General features: G+C 50.9%; 1 protein-coding gene across 4 annotated transcripts in view; it reads left to right on the forward strand.

The window, feature by feature from the left end:
* The first annotated feature begins 66 nt into the window (after window positions 1–66).
* CLCN4 (chloride voltage-gated channel 4) overlaps window positions 67–17,419 on the forward strand; it is a 67,230-nt gene continuing 49,877 nt past the window's right edge. For all 4 annotated transcript variants that reach the window (XM_034649394.1, XM_034649395.1, XM_034649396.1 and 1 more), the window contains exons 1-2: window positions 67–240; window positions 1,413–1,673. In XM_034649394.1, the coding sequence (XP_034505285.1) occupies window positions 1,660–1,673 (14 nt within the window). In that variant the 5' untranslated portion in view covers window positions 67–240; window positions 1,413–1,659. The remainder of the gene's footprint in view (window positions 241–1,412; window positions 1,674–17,419) is intronic.

A 17,419-nucleotide genomic window follows, 5' to 3' on the forward strand; every position in this document is an offset into this window, starting at 1 on the left:
GCCGAGAGGTGACCCAGCGGGCTGGGCCGGACTGAGTGGCTGGGCCCCGCACGTGACCACCCGGCCCGGCTCCGCGGGGGGTGGGGGTGGGGCCGCCCTGGGCGCCGGAGGATGAAATCGACATTTGCCTCGGGCAGGAAAGTGAGCCTGTCAGATTCCGTCTGCACTGCCCTCCACCCAGGGGAGCGGGGGATTGCCGTAGCGTTTTAACTCTGTGTTTCAGGAACCAGAAAGCAAAAGGTAAGTTACTTATCACCTAGAAAAACAAGCTGGAGAGGAGTGACCTACAAAACCGCACGGCCACATTGTTGGGTTTTAAAATCCGGTGCAGAAAATAGTAGATCGTTGTGAGGGACGAGGGCCCATATTTATGGCCCAAATTAGAGGCTGACCTTCTGAACAGAGATTTGGTTAATCTGGAGGGAAGGGTGGCAAAAGGGCCCAGGTTAAATATAGAAGTACACCAAAGCAGCTGGAATAAATAGCAAGTAGGTAACTTGGCTGCCTAAACAATCTATTTCGCATCTCTTTCGCGGGGGCAGGAGGCCAGGGAATGTTAAAATTGTGACTTAAACTCTATTGAAAGTAAACTGGTAAATGAAACTGGGATACAGGTAAGACCAGTTTCTGCTTTTGTCCTTTCACATTTCAAAACCGTTTATATGGTTTGGCAGAAGAAAACTTGATGGGTTCACTGCTTGAGTTTGAAATATGCCATTTCAGGTTTACATGGATCACTGCTGGAATTTTCTAAGGCTTTCTAGGCAAGGCTGTTTCAGTTGTGAATGAGAAATGTTGACATCGTTCATATTTTCTGTAATTGTAAGATGACTCACTTTTGCAGAATGTGATAAAAATTAAAAAGCGTGAAATGAGTTATTGTGAATTAACTCTTTCATGTCTGAGAGATCAAATTCCTTGCCAGAAGATGTAAGAAAACACAGACTCAAGTACAACCGTGCTCATGCAATGGTGCTTTATTTTAAATAAGCAAATATTCCAGTAAGTGGTAATGAATTTGTGGTATCCCATTTTTTCCTTTGGCAAATGCAAGTTAATATTAGAATGTAGCTATTGAGAGTAAATAAAAGCATTATTCATCAGTGCAATTAGCATAATATTGCATAATGAATATGGTTCAAATTAAAGTATTTAGTATCATATTAGATAAATGATTTGAAACACTGAACCTTTGTGCAAAGTACTTCCGTGCAGTTTGTATTTTAACTGTCATTTTGATTCACCCAAAATATCTCTCCGTTTCATTTGATAAAGACTTTTAAAAATAAAACACTAAATTGTTCCCTTTCATTACTAATCCCTTTATTGCTAACTCTTTGGAAATCCTATTACATGCTTGGAGCCTGTAATCATTTGGATTTCTCCTTCTGTGTGCTGTTTGTTGCTCACAGTCGGTGAAACCTGCGCACATCAAGCAGACCGCCCAGAGGGGAAACCCGAGCGGGGCTTCCCGGCCGCTTGCTCCTCACCTCCGGGGACTTCCAGGGTCTTCCTCGCCCCCACCCCCTCCCCGCCTCTCCCTGAGGGCGTCACGTGCCGGCGTGGGGCCCGCCTCCGGTGACGTCACCGCGCTCGCAGGCGTCGCGCTGAAGAAAGGATGCTCTAGGATGCTGTGCAGGTGGGCGGCGGGGATGCGCCATGCGGCAATGCAGGTAAGGGACGCGCGGCGCCCACTCTGCAGGCGCAGCCCGGCCTGCAAGCCTGCAGCCCGTCCGCACCCCAGAAAGCGAAGGTGGGGGTCTTTGGCCGCTGCGGCTGCTGCATGCACCGGGGGGGGATGCAGGGCGTGTGGGGGGGAGGTGTTGTGTTGCAGGCCTACGCGTTACTTCGAGCTTGGCATGCCCATCCGGGAAAGTGGGCAGGGGCCAGACAGGAAGACCGGGGCCTCTTGCTCAGGAGAGAAAAAAAAATCTGGAGTGATCACCATATATGCATTATAAAGAGAGAAAGGGGCTTGTCAAAGATAACTGTCAACTGTTTTCCAGCTGTCATTGTGCTGCTTAAATAATGACACATTTACTAATTCTCCTTACAGGGGTTTGTCCTCGGTATTTGGCCTGATTTCTTTTAAAGCAAAAGCTGCTTTACTCTGAATGGAATGGAAACATATTGGTTAGCAATTTAAAGAGCCAAATGTGCAATATGAATAATTTTGCATTATTTTGCAAGGTTCCAGTGTTTAAAGGGGATATGTCAGAAATGCATTTTTTCCCCCTGCAGGTGTTTTAAGTAGATTGGAAAATAACAGTATCCAGTAAAATAAAATGCAACCTCTAAAGATCAACTGCCAGTGTAAGAGACAGCGAATCAGTTACATCTCTTAAGAACAAAATGGTTTTTAGAAGGGGGTGGGGTGGAGACGATCACCCAAACCGAAGAATTCCCAGTGTTCTTTTTAATTTCCGTGCAGAATAATTAGCCTGCTGGAAGAAGGGGCTTGATGACTCAGCGGCAGATGGAGGGGGGGGTCAGGTGACTTTTCAGTTCTGGCCGGTTGTAGGGCGGGGGTGGGATTTTTAATGGACTCTGTTAAAGCGTTCTGATCTGTTTACATTCCTTTCTCTGGTTCAAATAGGGCCTGAGGCCAGGACATGGGTGGGCACCCTTAGGAGGAGAATGTGGCGCTCTTTTCTGTAAAACATGACCCCTCTGGAAGTTGGGGTGTCAGTAAACTGTACTGGAACTCACACCATGAATAATTCGATTCCCCAGCAACTGTTGGAGGACAGTGTTAAAAAGCAATGCTATTTAGTTTATAATAGAAAGGTTTTTAATTATTTTCCCCTTGCAGTGGGCTTACCATCAGGCAGCCCAGATAGCTTTGGCTCTAAGAAGGGGATTATAGACTTCTGTCTGCTTTATTTTCTAACCAATTTTCAGTTGATTTGCTCTGATTATATATTTCAGAGTAAGGTAGAGCTATAAAAACAATGGGGAATTCTTTTCTAACTTACAACTTTGTAAGATTGCCATCCAGAAGACATCAAGGAGAAAAGAGGATATGAGCCCTGTTTAAAGAAATATGGGGATAGAGATGGGGTGAAGTCTGCAAAGAAAAATGGGGATGGGATGGGGTGAAGTCAGTGAGACTTACCTTTGATTTTGCTAAAATCAAAATGATGTCTGTGTGAAATTAATGCTATGTCAGAAAATGACCTGGCAAGGTATTGGGCCGTAGTCTTGCATATACTGCAGCCTAGAGATCCAAATGTCAAAATGGTATCTTTGTTCCTATCCACGCCTATATATTTATATATTCATACATTCATGTCTCTATCTCTACACCTATGTCTTTGCTTCTGTAGGCCTTTTTTTTAAAAAAATTATGCTTATGTAAGAAAATGCCACGCTGTTTTCCAAGGTGGGTGTACCATTTTGCATTTCTGCCAGCGGTGTATGAGAATTTCAGTTACTCAGGATCTTGCCAGCACCTTGGTTTTGTTTTGTTTTGTTTTTTTTAAATTTTAGCAGCCCTCCTAGGTATGTAGGGGTTATCTCTTTGTGTTTATTTTTTTTTTAAGGGAATGAGTCTTAATCATATGTAAATTATTCCCTGCCAGCCCCTTGGTGTCGTCGGTTTTTTAAAAGAAATTTAACCATTCTGGTAGGTAGTTATGGTATCTCATTGTGGTTCTTCTCTTCTTTTTAAATTTTTTAGTAATTTACTGGTCTATTGTGTTTCGAGGCTGTTTCTGCCTGCTAGAGTCTGAGGTCCAGGAAGCCTGGGATGTGCGTGTGTATTGTTCGTGCCTCTGTCTCCAGCGCTGGGCGTGGTACCGGCAGTGTTTAGTTACTGTTTAAGAAATCAGTCAATGTTTAGTAATTGCACAAGTCCTGAAGGCCTGGGGGAGCCAGCTTGCTCACACCAGAGGGGATTAAACCATCGGTGGTGCCCCTGCAGTTCCCGCTGGTGGACGAGTCAGGGAAGAACTGGATTTGGCGGCACGTTTCAGGCTGAAATCGTTCCCCGGGAGCTAGCTAGCGATTTTCGTTACCTAGCTGGTAACTGAGCTTCATTTTTCATTAATCATTTTCAAGTCCCTGGATCCAACCATGCTTGAAGCCTCAATTAAAAAGAAAATTCTTTCCCCCACCCCCGACCCCCTGCCTTTGGCAACCAGTAGTCTGTTCTCTGTGAGCCTTTTCCCCCTTCGATTCCACGATTCCATGCATAAGAAGGATCCTACGGTATTTGACTTTCTCTGTCTGACTGACTTCCCCTTAGCATAATGCCCTCGAGGTCCATCCATGTTGTTGCAAATGGCAAGCTTTCATTCTTTCTTACGGCTGAATAATATTCCATTGTAAATATATTCCCAAGTTTCTTTATCCGTTCATCCATCGACAGACACTTAGGTGCTTTTCATGCCTTGCCTGTTGTGCATAGCGCTGCGGTGAGCATAATGGTGCAAATATCTTTTTGAGTTAGTGTTTTTGTTTTCTTCAGAAAAATACCCAAAAGTGGAATTGCTGGAATGTAGGGTAGTTCTATTTTTAGTGTTTTTGAGGAGCCTCCATACTGTTTTCCACAGTGGGGGCACTAATTTACATTCCCACCCACAGCGCATGAGGGCTCCCTTTTCTCCACATCCTTGCCAACACTTGTTATTTCTGGTCCTTTTGTTAATAGCCATTCTCACAGGTGTGCGGTGTTACTCAGTTGTGGTTTTGATTTGCATTTCCCTGATGGTTAGTGATGTTGAGCGTGTTTTCATGTGCCCACTGGCCATCTGTCTGGTCTTTGGAACAATGTCCATTTAGATCTTCTGCCCATTTTTTGATCAGATTTTTTTTCTGTTGAGTTATATTCTTTATATTTTGGGTATTAGCTTCTTAGCAGATAGATGATTTGCAAATGTTTTCTCCCATTCAGTAGGTTGCTTTTCATTTTGTAAATGAATTCTTTTGCTGTGCAGAGCTTTTTAATATGATGTAGTCCCACTTATTTTTGCTTTTGTTGCTTTTGCTTTTGGTGTCAGATTCCAAAAATCATCGCCAAGACCTTTGTCAAGGAGCTTATCGCCTATGTTTTCTTCTAGGAGTTTTATGGTGTCAAGTCTTATGTTCAAGTCTTTAATCTATTTCAAGTTAGTTTTTGTATCTGGTGTAATTTCGTATATGGCATTTCTGCAGAGTTTGCACACCCTGAAGTGTTGTTGTAGTAATTCAATTTATTTATTGTGATTGCCTTCATTTGGTTCAGGTTGGCTACAGGGATTAAGATCTTTGGGTCGCTTCCTTCCTTCTCCCTGTCCAGCCCTAGACAGAGCAGAATGGGTGATAGAGATGGATGTGGGAGAGACCTGAATTCTACTTCTGGCTTCCGGACTGTGTAACCTTGGGCACGTTACTTTGTGTCTTTGGACCTCAATTTTCCCTTCTTCAAAGAAACCAAGAAATTTAGATCAGGGTTTCTCCGCCTCAGCACTGTTGACCTTTGGGGCTGAATAAATCTGTTGTGGTGGGCTGCTGTGCGGTAGGAGGCTGGCCAGAATCCCTGGGCTCTACTCACTAGATGCCAGTAGCGCCCCTCCCCCAGCTGTGACAACTAAAATGTCTCTAGACGCTGCTCCCTGTCCCCCTGGGGTGGGGAGCATGGTCCCTGGTTGAGAACCACTGATTTGGATGATCTCTAAATGTTCTTCTGGCTTCAGTGTTCTAGATCGTTTTCCTAGGATTTGTTTGATGCTAAGCCCTTGATCAGAGATCCGATTCCCTTTCATGGCGTCCGTATATCGGAAAATACAATGCGAAGGCTTTTTTTATGCTGTGGGGTTCCAGAAGTAGCTTCTGTCCGAAAGGGGAGCCCTGTTTGTGCGCCAGTTGTCGCTGGGAAGCTAGCTGAGTGCCGGGGAGAGGGGACGCCCGGCCCAAGAGCAGCATGCATTGGAGCCTCTGGGGCGCGGGGGCTCGGTTGCCTGGACGCCACTGTCTGGTCACCGGAGACCCCGGCACAGGCCTCACAGGCGCAGGCCTCACAGCCGAGTCCCTTCCGTATCTGCACGAGGGGGCAGGCAGTGCGTCGCGGAGGTGGTGCTGGCAGCGACTGTGGGGAGCGGTCGGTGGTGGCGCCTTGGGTGGCTAGCGTCTGGAGGCCCTTGCGGAATGCCTGCATGACCCACCCCCTCCTCCCGGGCAGGGTGCTCACCCGCTTCAGCCCCGGGGCAGGACTCGAGCCTCAGGGCAGGACTCAGAGGCTAAGCATCTGGCTCTGACCCTGGAGGGTGGCTTTGTCTGCAACACTTACCCTCTTGGAGCAGTTGCTGGGTCCGTGACATGGGGCCCCCCCGTACTTGCTGGTCCTGCTGCTTCCTTGGCTTTTGCGAGGGATCAGAAGGATGTCAGAGGGTCTGCAAGCTGGAAGATTCCCAAGAGACAGTGATGGCAGTGGCCTTGCGAGGTGTGGGCTGTGTGCGGCGCGGGTGGCAGTGGGTGGCTTAGAAGGGCCGGGACACTCCCGTCCTCCGGGCCTGGGACCGCTCTGTGCCAGTCCTCCCCCATTCCCTTGCCATTAGCCTTCTCTCCGACTCCTCCAGGCCCCATAAAAATTGGTCTCGGCGGGTGGTTTGGTCCGCAATGAGAGAGAGCTGCTGTGCGGGAGGCTGGGCACTCTCTTTCCGGTCGCCTGGTCACGGCTCCCCCTGTCCCATCCCCCTGTGCCATCCTTGCTGGGCCGTCTCTGCAGTGAGTGCCAATCGTGAAAGAAGATTGAAAAAGGAAGATATTCACCGTCAAATGAGACTTAAGAGACTGAGTAAGTGTCCCAGTCCCCTCTGCTGCTGTGACAGAGACCAGCGCCGGGGGTGGGGGGGGTGGGGGGGGCTCATCAACAGCAGGGTCGATTCCTCACAGCTGTGGAGGCTGGCACTCCCAGAGCGGAGTAGCGGCACGGTGGGCTTCCGGGGAGGGCCCTTTTCTAGGCTGCAGACGGCCACCTTCTGGCCACCTTCTCCGGCCACCTTCTCCACACCTCCTCACACAGCCAGAAGACTGAATAGCTAGCTCCCTGGGGTCTCTTTTATGGGGCACTCGTCCCATCCCCAGGCCTCCACCTTTAAGACCTGATCGCCTCCCGCAGGTCCAGCTCCAAATACCATCCCATTAGGGGTTAGGTTTCAACATAGGAAATTTGGGAGGACACGTTCAGTCCATGACAATAACCAAATATAACTTGGCACTTGGGGACGCCTGGGTTATTTTTACGCGACTGGCTATTAGATGATCTAAGGAAACTACTGGTAAGTTTCATTAGATGTGATAATCTTGTGGGGTGGTAGGCACCCAGCTAAGCCACTCCGGGATTCTGGACGCAGAATCAGTGAGATGATGCATTTGTTTCTTGCTGCCATGTTTTGGGGGAATTAGTTATATAGCAATAGATAACGAACAGTGAGTATGTTGAGAGTCTTACATTTTGGTGATGCGTGCTGAAGTATTTAGGGATGAAGTGTCATGACAGCAGCAAATTATTTTTTAACATTTTTGGAGAACTCTTTAATGTATGGCTGAATACAAGACAGATAAATTCTCGGGGCTCCTGGGTGGCTCAGTTGGTTGAGTGTCTGCTTTCAGCTTGGGTCCCGATCCCAGAGTCCTGGGATCGAGCCCTTCATCGGGCTCCCTGCTCAGCGGGGAGTCTGCTTCTCCCTCTGCCTCTGGTGCTACCCCTGCTTGTGCTCACGCGCTCTCTCTCTCTCTCTGTGAAATAAATAAGTAAAATCTTAAAAAAAAAAAGACAGATGAATCTCACATCTGCTTCTACATTCAGTCTGTAGCCTCTGGAAAATTCTGTACGCTCACAAGAGAATGAGAACGAGAGAAATGCAAAAAACAATTTAAGATTATTATAAAAATATTTTTTAAATTTTTAAAGATTTTATTTATTTGTTAGAGCACGTGAGGGGGTGAGGGACAGAGGGAGAAGCAGACACCCTGCTGAGCAGGGAGCCTGACTCAGGGCTCCATCCCAGAACTCCAGGATCATGACCTGAGCCAAAGGCAGATGCTTCACTGACTAAGCTGCCCAGGTGCCCCTATAAAAATATTTTGACAGCAGGGATCCCCTAAAGGGTCTTGGGGACCCCAAGGTGCCACAGATCACACTGTGAGAACCACTGCTCGAGATAATTTACTTGTAGATGGTTCAGTTAAATGGGGAGAGCAAAAGGTGAGGCAAATATGGCCAAATGGGAACACTTACTGAATTTGATTGGTGTTATTCGTTGGATTCTTCTGGATAATGTTCTGTGTATTTGAAAATGTTCATAATAAAAAGTTTTTTTAACAAGGTAGAAAAGGGGGCGGCCCCTGGTGGCTCAGCTGGCTAAGCGTCCACCTCTTGGTTTCCACTCAGGTCATGATCTCAGAGTCGTGAGGTGGAGCTCCCAGTTGGGCTCCAGGCTCAGTGTGGAGTCGGCTTGAGATTCTCTCTCCCTCTGCCCCTCCCCCCGCTTGCCCGCACTTTCATAAATAAATAAATACATAAATAAATTCTTCAAAAAAAAGAAAAGAATTGTGGACTCTGAGACATGTGGGAATTCTGACTGAGTGGGTCTGGGGGTGAGGCCCAGCGGGAGCATTTTTAGCCTGAGCTCCAGGCGCCGCTGACGGACTTAAGGCCCCACCCGAGGCCTGCTGGCTTGGCGCAGAGGTTCCCAGCACACCCATCTCTCCTCCACCCTTCCACCCTCCCGAGCCAGATCAAGGGGTGTTAGTTAGCGGTGAGGCTTATCTGTTTTCCCCCCACCCATGGGGCAGGTGTTGGGGGCCAGTCTGTTCCCCACAACACTCTCCCTCACCAAGCGCTGCCGCGCCGGCTGCGGGGGAGGCCTTGTTATCAAACCGTTGCTTAACTGCTCTTTCAGTGGACAGCAGAGATAAACTTCGCTTTCTCAGGGTCGGAGTGGGTTTGCCTCACAGATCGCGAGAAGTATTTTTGAATGACTTGGTTTGCGTATTACACACACCTAATGAGAGTTTCTGGCAGGATCAAGGTTATGGAGAGAAAGCGAGGTCTCCTTCGCGTTCTCAGTCCCCGGGACCCCCTCCCAAAGGCAGCCACTGATCACCTGCGTAGATACGGTCTCTGAAAACGTCTGTGCAAACACACCCATCTGTGGAATGCCTGTAGTGCTTTGTTTGTTTGCTTTATTGGGATGTAATTTGCAGGGAGTGAAATGCATGGATTTTTAATTCAGTTGCTTTGGACAGAGAATATTCCCAGCACCCCTAGTGGGCCCCATCTCACCCTCAGTTAGCCACACCCACTGGCAGAGGCAACCACTGGTCTGATCTGCATCGGCACAGTTTACTTGTGCCTGTTCTTGAACTTCATATGCATGGAACCCTATAATAAGTCCGCTTTCATGTCTGGCTGCAAAGATGTTTCCATAAGACATGCGCCTCAGTGTTCATTCGTGCGTTCACTCCCTCATTTACTTCCCTGTTCAGCAAACACGTGTTAGATCCCTGCTAAGTGTCTAGACCTGGATTTTTCTACGCCCTGAGTGTTCAGGGCTGAGGGAACAGCCAGTGCAGAAGGCCTGCGGCGAGGCATGGCTGGGTGCATTTGAAGAACAGCAAGGAGGTCGGCGTGTCCGGAGAAGAGCAGCCCAGAGAACACACGGTGCAAAAGGTGCCCTGAGGGGTGGCTGGGGCCGGCCCACGCAGGAACGTGGCCGGAGTGGCACCCATCCTAGATTATTCTCAGTGTGCTGGAAAGCTGCTACATGCTTTCAGGTGTGGGGGTGACCTGCGGGGACTTGCATTTGAAAGGGTGACTCTGGTTGCTGTAAGAAGAAGAGTCAGAGGTGCGCAAGAGAGAGTGGGGTGGCCGGAGAGGAGACTGGGACGGTAGCCGGGTGAACAGGGACCCGGGTGACCACGTGAGCTGGCCCAGGCCTCTGACTGACTTTGCAGCAGCGTGCTAGGCACCAGGGCAGGGCTTGGCTGTCTGAGGAGCACTGGCGAGTCGGGTCGGGTTGTGAATGTGTAATCACATTTCCAGCCGGCGGCCACGGAGGCTGCCCATATGGCCTCTGGTGCCTGGGGTCGGGGGCAGTGTTGCCCTTGATGGGCAGCGGTTCACAGGGATGGCAGAGGAGAGGCACGTGCCTTCCACATACAATACTAGAAAGGCTCTCCTCCCGGCCGTGCTGTTGTGGATGAGGTCCGCCAAGTCCTCGGTTCACCACTTAGTGGCCGTGATTCTTGGGGTTGTGGTCACACCTGTATGTTGTTTTCTTACTGCCCCTCGAGCCCACCACACTCATTGTTGTCACTGGGTCCATGAACTGGCTGGCTGCTCTCTGTGCCTGGAGGGCTGAGCCCCCACGTCCCATGCTGGCCAGTCCAGGTCGTTCACGGGCCACCATCACCTCCTCTGAGTGGCCTTCCCTTGTCACCCTGCCCGATCACTCCCTTCCCTGGCCAGGCATTCTGAGCCATCGCTCTGTTGCATGTCCTTCCCTCTGGATAGGCGCCCGCTGCATCTCGCTCGCCGAGGGTCCTGCTTGCCATTGGGCAGGGCTCAGTGCCATTCCTGAGAGCAGGGAGCCCGGGCGTTGGTCACATTGAAAGTTTGAGAGCCGCGCCTTCGTTCTCAGAGGGGACTGCAAGCCCTCCTGAAGTCTCGTGAGGGGAGTCCTGGAGCCCCGGAGACTGGCCCTTGACCCTCCGAGGATGGTGTCGGGCTCGCGGCCATCGGCAGCGGCTCCAAGGCCGGGGCGGCATGGGGTTTGGCCGGAGCAAGAATCTGCTCGCGCGCCTGGGAAGCTTGCTCCGTGCCGGGTGGCCAGGCACCTGCCGACTCATTTCTCGGGGCTGCCGCTGCCTCCCCTGTGCTCGCCCGGCACTTTTTACCGTGTCTCTCGATGGGCTGGCTGTGTTTACCTGCCTCTTGGCTCTTCATTTCCCTTCTGGCTCACGGCGAAGCAGTTTTCCTCCCTCTGCTGTAACCCTTGGAGGCGCTGCTTGGTTGGGAGGCTTTGTGGTGAGCAGATAGGAGGGCTGACCGCAAAGAGGACAGATGAGCTATTTTTCCTCTTAGCTTAGTCATGCCTTCCGCCCAGCACCCTTATGCCCAAAACCTTCAAATGGACCCCGTGTCAGCCCTCACCTTGGTGACCCAGTTAGAGTACACGTACGCCCCCCGGCGGCCTTGTTCTGAGAGCTCCAGGAGGAACACCTCAAAGCCGTGTTCGATGACTGCCTGCGTTTAACCTTTACAGAGATCGCGAGTGTCTGCTTACATTTTATTTATACCCCACATGAGCAGAAAACGGGTTGCTGGCGGGGAAAGGGTCAGTGGAAGGTCCGTCTGAAGAGGGCTCCGGAGCAGCGGGGACTCAGGGTGCTGTTTCCCGTCAGCACGGTCCTCAGCAGCTGAATCGTGGCCCTCAGAATTCCTAGGTTGGGGTACCACCAGGACCCCCAAAGGCAACCTTCTTTGGAAAATAGGATCTGTATAGAGGTAACCAAGTTAAAATGAGGTCATTAAGGTCGCTGTCATCCAGTATGACTGCTGTCGTTGTAAGAAGAGGGCACAGAGAGAAGGCAGCTGAAGGGACGCGGGGAGAAGACGGCCCTCTACGAGCCCAGGAGAGGCCGGAGCGGATTCGCCCTCAGAAGGAAGCAATCCTGCTGTCGCTTTGATCTCCGACTTCTGCCCCCAGAACGGTGGCACAATACGTTTCTGTTATTTGAGCCCAGCGGTCTGTGGTCCTTTGTTCAGGCAGCCCTCGGGGCCGGGGCTGAGCAGGGCAGCCTTTCCAGAGGTCAGAGGGCAGCCCGGCGCGCCCTTACTTGAGCTCCGCATCCGCGCTCCGCGCAGTCGAGGAGAGGAGCGGCCCGCAGCGGCCTGTCGACGGAAGCAGGTCGCTCTCGGCCCGGAGAGGACCAAGGCCCGCCAGGCGCTTGCGGAGGAAGGGCCCTCGGGGCCTGGGCTCGAACCTGGCTCCGCATGCACCTTCTGTGAGACCTGAACCTGTGACCGAGCCTCTCCTCTGCCTCAGTGTGCTTATCTGTGGTGTGGGCCCGAGGGTGACAGTATTTAGCCGGGAACGTCAAGAGCCCTGGCGATGGAATGTATGTGAAGCGCTTCACGTGGTGCCGTGCACGCCGAGTCCTCTGGAAAGTTGTTATTGTGAGAAGGAGTCTCGGGAGATTCCCATTCCCTGGCCCTTGACACCAGGAGCACAGAGACTCCTGCCTCCCCTCCCTGCTCCTGCCGTGGGGATGCGAGAACACGGAGTCTATTGTGTCACTTGAGGCCACATGCAGTTGGCCTCATCCCCTTGCCAACACATAGGCTGTGTTGCCAATCGTGACAGATAGCCGTGTGGCCCTGGGGCCGTAGGAGGCAGGCCCTGGGGGAAGGAGGAAGATAGGAGAGAGGGAGGAGGGGAGGAGGGGAGGAAGGGAGGAAGGGAAGGAGGAGGCCCTCCCCTGTCTCTGTTGGCTCCAGGCAAAGGTTAATTCTCAGTCTTTCTGCCTGTCCTTGGGCTCTGAGCTTCCCTCTCTTTGGGACTCTCATTCGTCCTGCGGCCTTTGGCCCATCGCCACATGGCTACCAGGGGGCTCCTCTGTCAGTGTGTCTGGGAAGCCCAGTCTGGAGGATCGGCTGGAAGGAGTAAATGAATCATGGCCCCTCATCATCTGAAGGTGTCTGCAGTTTAAGAAGTGAGAGTCCGTGATGGCAAATGAATTCAAAATTGGTGTGGTTTCGGGCAAGGTGGAGAAGTGAGATAAAAGCTTTGACTGGTGTGGGAGCCAGCCTCCAGGGTGGGCCCCGGTGACCCTGTCTCCTGGTGCTCAGGCCACACGCGGCCTCCTCCCACACTGGTCACTTGGGGCTGACCTGAGCGGCCAGTGACGCCGGCGGCCTTCCAAGGCTAGGTCACGGGACACTCTGTTTCTGGCTTGTTCCCTCGGATCACCCGCGTTGGAGGAAGCCAACTGCCGTGTCCTGAGGACACTTGAGCCGTCCTGCAGAGATGCAGGATGGAGCAGACCAGAGGCTTCCAGCAGCAACGAGCACCGACTTGCTAGCCCTGTGTGGGAGCCAGCTTCTAAGTTAGTCCTCCCATCCCCATCAAGCCTTCAGATGGCCGCAGCCAGAGCTGACAGCTTGACCACAACCTCCAGAGAGATCTTGAGCCGCAAGGACCCAACCAGGGCGCCTGGGGGGCTTAGTCGGTGAACATCTGCCTTCGGCTCAGGTCATCATCTCAGGGTCCTGGGCTCAAGCCCCGCATCGGGCTCCCTGCTCCGTGGGAAGTCTGCTTCTCCCTCTTCCTCTTCCTCTGCCCCCTGCTTCCTCCCTCAATCTCTCAAATAAATGAATAAAATCTTTAAAAAAAAAAAGGATCCAACCAAGCTGCTTCCGAATTTCTGACCCACAGAAACTGGAGAAATCGTGTGTTTATTGTTTGAAGCTGCAGAGTTCTGGGGTAATTCGCTGTGCTGCCCTGGGTAGCGAGGACGATGGTAAGATCCCAGACTTCGGCGGGCGGGGGGCCCGGCGCGGGCTGCTCCTTGGGTCAGCTGTCCAGACTGTGGCGGCCTCCCTCTTACCCTTCTGACGCTCCACTCTTCTCTCATTGCTCCATATTTGTTCATGCTGTGCTCTCTCTCCCTCTCCCCTCCTTTCTCTCCCCCCTCCCACCGTCTTTCCGGTGAGGAGTAGAGGGGCTTCATGCAAGGTTTAGGTAGACTCCCTGTAAGTTGGGGGTCCGATGATGAGTTTGAGTGTGTTGCTGTTTTTCATTTGTCACAGCGTACATGCCCGTGTTCGCGTGCCTCGCCTGGAGACTTTGTGCAGTAAGTCCCGGTACCAGTGGGGATTGGATGTCTGCCTGTCACTGCGAGCACCCAGCAATTGCCAGTGTAGGATGGAATTTTCTATGTGGGCATGTCCCCTTTACCTCTCGCGCGGGGGAAACGTACCCCAACCTGCCATGCAGCGCGGAGCCCGTGTCCTCTGCCCACTGCACGGCAGGTCGGCCAGACCCAGGGCCTTTGCTTTGTCAGAGGGTTCGGACTGCTCACCTGAATTATTTGGGTGGGAGATATTTTTTGTAAGAGCTGATGTGATAGATATTTCAAGAGAAAAGAAAGCATACCACGGGCACTTCAGGGAAGTGTTGTCGCGTGCCAGTGACAAGTCTACCTTTGGTAAAGTGAGGCAGTGCGATTGAATCCTGGTCGATGGCTCTTTTGGATTGCCCTTCAGTAAAGCCTGCACTGAAACGCACGTGCAGGAAAGTGCGTAAAGCCGAAGCGTACAGCTTGCTGATTTGTCACCCAGGGACACACTTGGGTACCCAGATGAACTGAAACGTGACTGGTCCCCAGAAGCCACCTGCAGGTGCCCTTCTGGTCACTTCCCAGCCCAAGGGCATCTGCTCCGACAGATTCGTTGTGCTCGTTCGGAACTTTATGTTAGTGGACTTGTGTATCCCTTCGTGTCCGGCTTTCGCGCGACGTTAGGGTCGCGAGCTTCATCCTTGTCAGCGTGTGTAGCGGTACGTTGTTTGGCCTCACGGTTGGACGTAGCTGGAGTGTCTTCTCCGTACATACATGTCTTGTTTCTTCTGCTGCTTTTAGGATACCCTCCTTTTCACTGGTCTTAGCGATTTGGTTATGATATGCTTTGGTGTGGTTTGGTTGGCTTATTTATTTCCTTCTGCTGCTTGGGGTTTGTTGAGCTCCTCGTATCTGGGATTGTAGTCTAATACTTGAAGTCTTGGTGTAGAACTGGAATTCCTATACATGTTTGGTCAGCTAATCAAAATTGATTTCAGAGGAACTTCTTGAGAGAGTTTAAAGGGAGTTCTCAACCCATGTCCCTGTCACTTCCTCCACTTGGATAAGAATGGCGAAGAAGGGTTTGCCTAAAGGGACTGTCGGCTTGTGGTGCTTTTAGCCACTCCACTGGGTTCAAAGTCTGCTCCCTGGGGCCCCAGGGATTCAATGTCAAATGCCTGTGGTTGGGTATCAGCCAGGACGCGGGGCAGCCGCACGAGGGGAGGATGTCTATCTATCTATTTGTCAGCTCAACTTTTTTCATGGGTGCAAAGTAATAAAGGAAAATCAAGATGAATCTAACAGTTAAGAGAAAAACCTACAAACCTAGTAGGGAAAGCACACGGTGCTCTGCAGACTTGTGTTGTTACAAATGATCAAACTGGGACGGTGCATGTGAAAGGTGATATACAGTCAAACGTTTACACGTGTAGTGACTTCAGTTTGCTTTATATGTTCTTTTTGTCCTAAGCATATGCACAGATAAAATCTCTCTTGTGTGTGTTATTGAGTGTGTCTGTGCAGTGATGTCAAAAGCATTCAGCTGGGGGCGCCTGGGGGCTCAGTCAGTGAAGCGTCTGCCTTCAGCTCAGGTCATGATCTCAGGGACCTGGGATCGAGTCCAACGTCGGGCTCCTTGCTTGGTGGGGAGCCCGCTTCTCCCTCTCCCTCTGCCTACTGCCCCCCCCCCGCTTGTGCACGCACATGTTCTCTCTTTCTCTCTGTCAAATAAATAAAATCTTTAAAAAAGAAAAGCATTTAGCTGACTGTTCCAGAGTTTGCTATCTATAGATGGATTCTAGTATTAGTAATGCTTTTTGTAGAATAGAGATACTATATGGTGGTTGACTAAGTTTTTTAGGGTTAGTGGATTACTGTAGAATGGGGCTCAGCAAACACTTGTCAAATGTCCAGATAATAAATAAAGGTGAGTAACAGGCCTCTGATCTCAAGGACTCACAATCCTATATGGGAGGAAGCAAACTTGTAAGTAATTATTCCAACAAAATGCAATTTATAAATAAGATTGATACGAAAAATATTAGTGATTAAAACACAATGGGAAGGAGTCAGGGCATACAGGAGAGTGGGAAATAGGAGGGGACAACGGGTTAAGGAGCCGGCGGTTCTCCAAGTACAATCCATGGGCCAGCAACATCAATCAGCCTCCCTGGGAGCTTGTTAGAGATGCCGATCCTTTGGCCCCACCCCAGAGCTGCTGGAGCTGAAAGTCGGAGAGGGGGTCCTGGAGCCGGCCCCGCTGGTCATGCTGACGCACATTGGAATTTGTGTATCTCCAGTCTGGGCAGTGGTCGGCCACCAGTGTTCTGTGGAGGAGCGCAGTACAAATGGGCCGTCCTGATGCTCGGCTTGCCCTGGGGTCGCGAGAGGCCTGGGTACAGCCTGGACCCTTTTGTCGGTGGGCTGTTCATCCATTGCAATCGGTTGAGAGTATCTGGAGTTTTCCTGAATTCTCACATGGATGGGAAGTTTGACTTTGCCCATTGGTATAATGTATCCATTTTTTTCTTTTATGGATCATACTTTTTCTGAGAACTCTTTGCTTAGCCCTGGGTCACGAAGGTTTTGTCCGTCTGTGCAGAGCCATAAAAACCTCACTCATGGGTTTCACAGAGGCAAAGGCATTGCTGGTTGACGAAGTAGAAAATGCCATCCTGCCTTCGTTTGCATTCTCTCAGAAGTGGCCCGGAGACAAGGATCCCAGTGCAGGGAGCTTCGTGGGAGGTGCAGGGTCTCCTGGGAGGGGCATGGGGAAGTGTGACCCGGGAAAGAAGGCAGCCCATAGAGGCCGGGCTGTTGATGCTGCTCACCCAAAGCAACTGGAGGCTCATGCTACGGTTTGGAAGCTCTAGGAAACAGAGCTTGCTGTGTCCCGGGTCCCCAAGATCATCTCTGGGTTCAACTAGGGGTACTCACAGAAGAGCATAGAGTTGTTTTCCTGGCTGTGACTTATTATAGTAGGAATATAGGGCACCATCAGCAAAGGGGAAAGGTAAGTCTCAGTACCTGTGAGTTTTACTAGCAGTTGGTCCTGTAGGCACCCTTTGTCTAGCTCATTATCAAAATTCCAGTCTCTTAGAAGGAAAGCAAGAGCTCAGCATAAATTACATTATTTGGACAAGCAGTGTAAGCACAGTGAGCCATTCTTATCAGTTCTGGGACTGGTGGGAACCCTCTTGAAATCCAAGTTCCCAGGTGCTAGCCAAGGGCCAGCCTTGCCAGCAGACCTTCCTAAGGAGAGCAGTCTCAGGCTGCAGCGGTCAATCTTTTTTGCCTTATAAAGCACATGGCTGCATTCAAGGGAGTGGGGGTTTTTATACATCAGTTGAGGGTCATCAGTTAATACCTGCTCCTAATAATGAACTTCAGGCGTAGAGATATAGTTGGATATAAGCTGGAGCTCACTGGAAGGTTTTGAGGGATGTGGGCGGGGCCCTGGCGGCATCAGATACAGCAGTTATTCTAGAATTTGGGTGAGTACAGCAAAGCCACATGTATGGGGCAGTCCATATGCATGTGGGCATGTGATGGTTTTACAGCTGTGGGCGAAGAGAGCAAGGTCAAGGCTTCCCTA

This window comes from Ailuropoda melanoleuca, chromosome X (genome assembly GCF_002007445.2).
Source record: "Ailuropoda melanoleuca isolate Jingjing chromosome X, ASM200744v2, whole genome shotgun sequence".
Classification (NCBI taxonomy): Eukaryota; Metazoa; Chordata; class Mammalia; order Carnivora; family Ursidae; genus Ailuropoda; species Ailuropoda melanoleuca.